Source organism: Carlito syrichta, unplaced genomic scaffold, assembly GCF_000164805.1.
Source record: "Carlito syrichta isolate Samal-C Ts95f unplaced genomic scaffold, Tarsius_syrichta-2.0.1 Scaffold304602, whole genome shotgun sequence".
In the NCBI taxonomy this organism is placed as follows: Eukaryota; Metazoa; Chordata; class Mammalia; order Primates; family Tarsiidae; genus Carlito; species Carlito syrichta.
This window is the reverse complement of record NW_007248698.1, coordinates 13,173-19,444: the sequence shown is the minus strand read 5'-3', so window position 1 is coordinate 19,444 and position 6,272 is coordinate 13,173. Positions and strand designations below refer to the sequence as shown.

At 57.0% G+C, this 6,272-nt stretch overlaps 1 protein-coding gene across 1 annotated transcript in view; it reads left to right on the top strand.

Annotated features, from left to right (window-relative positions):
- Positions 1-359: 359 nt before the first annotated feature.
- Positions 360-6,272, top strand: part of LOC103262754 (keratin, type II cuticular Hb6) — a 14,490-nt gene continuing 8,577 nt past the window's right edge. Inside the window, exons 1-6 of the mRNA XM_008060395.2 lie at positions 360-773; positions 2,364-2,572; positions 4,700-4,760; positions 4,898-4,993; positions 5,652-5,816; positions 6,069-6,194. Coding sequence (XP_008058586.2) covers positions 417-773; positions 2,364-2,572; positions 4,700-4,760; positions 4,898-4,993; positions 5,652-5,816; positions 6,069-6,194 — 1,014 coding nt within the window. The 5' untranslated portion in view covers positions 360-416. The remainder of the gene's footprint in view (positions 774-2,363; positions 2,573-4,699; positions 4,761-4,897; positions 4,994-5,651; positions 5,817-6,068; positions 6,195-6,272) is intronic.

Sequence of the window (6,272 nt, the reverse complement as noted above, 5' to 3'; positions counted from 1 at the left end):
CCAGGACCCACAGGTCAGAAGAGGGTCCCAAGAGCAAGCTCCACCCCAAGTCACTGTACCCATTCCGCGCACTCGGAGCGTGGAGTCTGACCAATGCTTTCAGAAGCCCCTCTGTCCGCTCCAGTGCCCATGGGAGGAGCAGAGGCTGTGAGGAAGCTTGTAAACCACTTTGAAGATGAAACAGGGCCGGTGACCAGGGGTTGTTGACACAGTCACACCGGAGAGGCAAGCGGGGTTCCAGCTTAAGAGGCCGGGGTGATGCCAAGCCAATAAAACGCAGCTATTGCCTCTCCCCCACCCCTTTTAACACCAGCTGCCCCAGCACATAAAAGGGCCTGCCACAGGCCGGGAGCACAGGCCCTGGGCTCCATCCTCTGCCAACCTCGCCACTGTTCAGACACTTCCCTGCCTCTATCATGACCTGTGGCTTCAGCTCCATGACCTGCGCCTCAGCCTGCGGGCCCCGGCCCGGCCGCTGCTGCATCACGGCCGCCCCCTACCGCGGCATCCCCTGCTACCGCGGCCTCCCCGGGGGCTTCGGCAGCCACAGCGTCTGCGGGGGCTTCCGCGCCGGCTCCTGCGGGCGCAGCTTCGGCTACCGCTCCGGCGGCGTGTGCGGGCCCAGCCCCCCCTGCATCACCACCGTGTCGGTCAACGAGAGCCTCCTCACGCCCCTCAACCTGGAGATCGACCCCAACGCGCAGTGCGTCAAGCACGAGGAGAAGGAGCAGATCAAGTGTCTCAACAGCAGGTTCGCCGCCTTCATCGACAAGGTGGGTGTCCTGGATCCCGCCCGTCCTGATCCCTTCCCTGCCCATGTGCAGGACTCAGGCTGGTCACTGACAGGAGGGTCAGCAGCAAGGACTTGCCCATGGGAGCTCCCAGGTCAAGGGAAAGGTCGTCATGTTTCTAAGACACAGAGAGACATAAAGGCAAGAGCAGGATCGGGAGTTGCCATTCTGATGGCGGAGACAAGCCATAAACTATAAGCAGAATGAGGGGCAGAGACTTTAGTCCCGAGACGTGATGTCGTCTCATGAGCAAAGGGCCACCGTGTGGGTGCTCTGTGTGTTTGAAGGCAGATAACGGCTACATGCCAAGGGAGTGCTCTCTGTGTCAAGACAGGGCTAGTAAGTAGATCCCAGAGGTCCACCTGGAGGTGATCTCAGCTCTGCACAGAGCTGTTTCTACACCACTGGTGACTTGGCTACTGAATGGGGGACAGAGTGGTTTGTCCAAGACACTCTGCTTGGGCTCAGGGTCCAGGGTGAGCAATAGAACAGTCTGCATCCTCGTGGGTCTTATGGGAGTCAGGCAGTACATGGTCTGGACTCAACTGAAGCCATTTGCAGAGGCAGCAAACAGCCCAAGTCTGCAGCCCCCTTCTCTGAATCCAGGTAACCACCATGTAGCAGTGGCATGAGGGCCGTGGAGAAATGTTTCCAGCTAGAAAGCAGTTCCAGGGCTGGAAATGGCTCTTCAAAGTCAATCTCAAAGGAGAAGTCACCTAGAGAGACACCCACCCCAAAGGGCCAGAAAATCTGGAACTCCTAACAACATGAGAACCAAGACTAGCATAAGAAAGCATTACCAGAGATATGGCCAAGTTATTAGACAAAGGAATCTGAGTGAGGTAGTGGGCCAACCCCAGGCAGGGAGATGGATGGGACATTTTCCCTGGAGCCCAATAGTCTAGAATTACCCTAGTGAGAGGAAAACCCCTGTGAGGCAGAAGATAAGAGCTGGAGCTCTTCCTCTGCCACTGTGAGGGATCAGGCAGCCAGGTTACCTCTCTGGCCTCCAATTCCTCTTCAGTAAAATAAGGGGCTTGAGCACAGGGCATTCCTGCACTAACATCCCGGGCGACTAGTATTCTAACTGCATTGTCGTTGTGGGGTTTGAGTCATTGGCACATGCTTTATTTTTCCAATTTTATAGTCTGCCTTTCTAAAAAGGTCCCTGTTCATTCGCACACGCACAATGGCACCAGGCCTGGTGCAGTTGCTGTTCAGTATAGAGGTGTCTTTCTGCACCAGGGCTCATTTAATCCTCACAGTGAGGTGAACTTAAACCTCCCACTCTGCAGAGGGAGAATGCGCCTGTCCAAGGGCATGTTGTTAGCAAGTGGTTTCCATGGCACCAGGTAAATTGCTTTCAAAGAGATTGAGGTTAGCACTCAGGAAGGACTTCCAGGTGGTGAACTGATCAAGCCCTGATGTGGTTTTTGAGCGAGGTGGCATAGCCCCCACCAAGGAGGACTCTGGGTCAGAGTGTTGGGGGCTTGCAGTCCCTGGTGCTGGGGTCTCCCGCTTGCCTTCTGGTCCTGCAAGAGGAGATTCTCAGGCTCTGCCTCTGCATGGCAGGTGCGCTTCCTGGAGCAGCAGAACAAGCTGCTGGAGACCAAGTGGCAGTTCTACCAGAACCGCCAGTGCTGCGAGAGCAACCTGGAGCCACTGTTCGAGGGCTACATCGAGACGCTGCGGAGGGAGGCCGAGTGTGTGGAGGCTGACAGCGGGAGGCTGGCCTCGGAGCTCAACCACGTGCAGGAGGTGCTGGAGGGCTACAAGAAGAAGTGAGTGTGGGGCGGGGTGCTGGGCCTGGGGGGCTTGGTGGATGTTCCCTGGGCCCAGGGAATGGCCAGTCTGTGGGTGGGCTCCCTGCCTGAGAGCAGAGGGAACCCGCACCCCCTGTCCTTCCTCGGGGATCAGGGGTCCTTGGGTGAGTCCTGGACCTCTGGGGGATGGAGGCTCACCTTGTCTCCCCACCAGTAGTTTCGAGAAATGGCAACCTCTCCTTTTCTCCATCCACCCTTCAGAAGAATCCATCCTGGTCCCTCTGCGACCAGCCCTCAGGGTCCTGGACCCTTTTTTTTTTTGGAGTCAGGGCCTCACTCTGTTGCCCAGGCTGGAGTGCAGTGGCACGCTCACAGCCACTGCAGCCTTGACCTGCTGGACTCAGACAATCCTTCCACCTCAGCCTTCCAAGAAGCCAGAACTACAGGCGTGTGCCACCACACCTGGCTAGTTGCCAAGTTGCCCAAGCTGATCTTGAACTCCTGGGCTCAGGCAGTCCTCTCCCCTCGGCTTCCCAAAGTGCTGGGATTACAGGCATGAGCCACCGTGCCCAGCATGGACATTCTTAAATTTATTCTTTTCCTCAACTGGTGCTCACCTAGCACTACCAGGGGCCAGCCAGACACTGGGTTGGGTGCTCACACCGCAGAGCCAAGCAGTGCACAGAGTCCCTTCCTTGCAGGGCCTGCAAGTCACAGTTCCAGTCCTTCCAATCCAAGGTGTGGCATGTGAGCTGGAGAATATGGGGACTCAAGGGAGTCTGCTTGTGAGGAGAGGCCACTTGCCTTCAGGGCGTTCTCACGTGGCCTTCCCAGGATCTCCTTGTCCCTCCTTCTGGGTCTTTAAGCTGCCTCCCACAGAGCAGAAGGGGTTGGTTGGAGCGACAGAGACAGGATCCTGCCACCTGCAGCCAAGTGGGGCTGGGGAGGACTCAGAGACAAAAAGGATAGAGACCCAGGTGAGAGAAGCAGACGTGTGCTGCCACCACCACCACACACATACACACACACACACACACACACACACCAGAGATGTGGCCAAGATATTACACAAAGGAATCCAAGTGGGTAGTGGGCAACCTCACAAACTCATGGCAGGGACATGGATGGGACATTTTTCTTGGGGCCCAGTAATCTAGAACAGCAGTTCAGTTCCCCAACCTTTTTGACATTAGGAACCAGTTCCATAGAAGACAATTTCTCCACAGACGGGGGGGGGGGGATGTGCAGTGCAGTCACATGTCACTGCTAATGTTAGTCTGTATTTGCAGCCACTCCCTGGTGCTAGCATCACCATCTGAGTTCCACCTCAGATCATCAGGCATTAGATTCTCATAAGGAGCGTACAACCTAGATCCCTCACATGCGCAGTTCACAAAAGGGTTTACACTCCTATGAGAATCTAATGCCACCATTGATCTGACAGAGGCAGAGCTCAGGCAGTGATACAGGTGATGAGGAGCAGCTGTAAATACAGATGAAGCTTCACTCATTTGCTCACCACTCACCTTCTGCTGTGCAGCCCAGTTCCTAATAGACCACCAGTCAGTGGCCCAGAGATTGGGGACCCCTGGTCTGGAATCACCCTCGTGAAAGGACACCCCCTGTGAGGCAGAAGACCATAGCTGGAGTGCTTCCTCTTCCATTGTAAGGGCTCAGGCAGCTGGGCAACCTCTCTGGTCTCCAGTTCCTCTTCTGTAAAATGAGGGGCTTGAGCACAGGGCATTCATTCCTGCACTAACATCCCAGGTGACTGGTATTCTACCTGGATTTTTGTTGTGGCGTGTGAATAATTGGCACACACTTTATTTTTCCAATTTTACATTCCGCCTTTCTAAAATGGTCGATCTGTTCATTTCCACACAGACAATGACACCTGGCCTCACACACCCTGCTTCCAGATCCTACCCTCTTGCCTCTGCCACAAAGCAGGGGTGGGTGCTCCAGTCCTCCAGGGCATCCCCTGTAGTCCGGGGCCTGCATCCTGACACCTCCCTAGTCCCGGCCCTTCCTTTTAAGGGCAGGGGGTGAGCAGGCAGAGGCCTAGGAAGCAGGCTCGTCTCCACGTGAGCTCACAGTCAAGGTCAGGAGCCATTCAGACAAGGTCCTGTATCCCTTTTCCCTCAGGTATGAAGAGGAAGTTGCACTTCGGGCAACAGCCGAGAACGAGTTTGTGGTTCTAAAGAAGGTGAGTGGAACCCAGCCTGCCAAGACCCGCCTACTCCCAGTCCCAGCCACCCTGTCCCCTCCGCCCAGCCACACGTAGCCAGGCCCTCAGAGCCCTCTGAGGAGAGTCTCCTCATGGCCCCTTGCTACCCCACACAGGACGTGGACTGTGCCTACCTGCGCAAGTCGGACCTGGAGGCCAATGTGGAGGCCCTGACGCAGGAGATCGACTTCCTGAGGCGGCTGTATGAGGAGGTGAGGGGCCTCTCGGCCACGGTGGGCGCAGACGCTCCCATCCCGCGTCCGCATCCAGACCCGCACAGGCATGACCCGGCCTGCTGATGTGAACACGGGCCGGAGGCTGGAAGGAAACACGAAGGGGGAGGGGGCAAGGAGGCGGAGAAAGAGGAGACCAGAAATGAACAAACGGAGTAAAAGGCAGGAGAATGAGTGTTCCAGAATAAGCGCTGGGCCTTGGGAGCTGCCCTGTGTCCCTCCTCGGAGAAACTGGGTGGCAACAGAGGCCACATCAGCCTCAGTCTCGAACCCAACTCTCTGGTCAAGGATTTTCTCAGGCAGCCAATAGCCTCCCTTTATGGGGCTGGTCTAGGAGAATGTGAAGAGGCCCCAACGCTGTGTCTGGGTCCCTGGGAAGCATCTGGAACATTCTGGCTTCTTCCGGGAAGCAGCCTGGGTTCACTTGGGCCTGAGTGCCTCCAGAAGCAGGCACGTGAGAAGTGACTGTGTTTTCCTTTAGAAGGGATTCTTTATGTGTACAGGAAGCTGTGCAACTCCACCAGGCTTGCTTCTCCCAACATGAGAGGCTGGCTCCAGGTGGGCCCAAGGGATTCCAGGCATCGGGGCGTGAGGAAAAGCCCAGATAACTGAGCTGTCCCTCCTCTGCCCCCTGCAGGAGATCCGTGTGCTCCACGCCCACATCTCCGACACCTCGGTCGTCGTCAAGATGGACAACAGCCGCGAGCTGAACATGGACTGCGTCATCGCCGAGATTAAGGCTCAGTACGACGACATCGCCACCCGCAGTCGGGCTGAGGCTGAGTCCTGGTACCGCAGCAAGGTGAGTGGCACAGGACACCTGTCGCCAAGACGTGGCAGCGGGAGGGGTGCGAGGGACCCGTTAGAAGACGTGTCTTTGCCTGGGGGTTCCGATCCCTAAGGACGGTAAGAGAAGGACCGCCTCTCTGAGGTGGGGTGGCAGAGCAGGCCTGATGTATGGTTGCACAGGCTGAGCACTGCCCAACCTGTGCTATCCTGAGTGGACGAGATTTCCTCCCCCCATGAGCCTCATGAGCGTCCCTGCCTCCCCCAGTGCGAGGAGATGAAGGCCACGGTGATCAGGCACGGGGAGACCCTGCGCCGCACCAAGGAGGAGATCAACGAGCTCAACCGCATGATCCAGAGGCTGACGGCCGAGGTGGAGAACGCCAAGTGCCAGGTAGGGTCATCTGCATCTAAGGCCAGAGAGGCTGCGGCCTGCCCCGTGTCCCACAGCCGGCGTGCGCCCTCTCTGGAT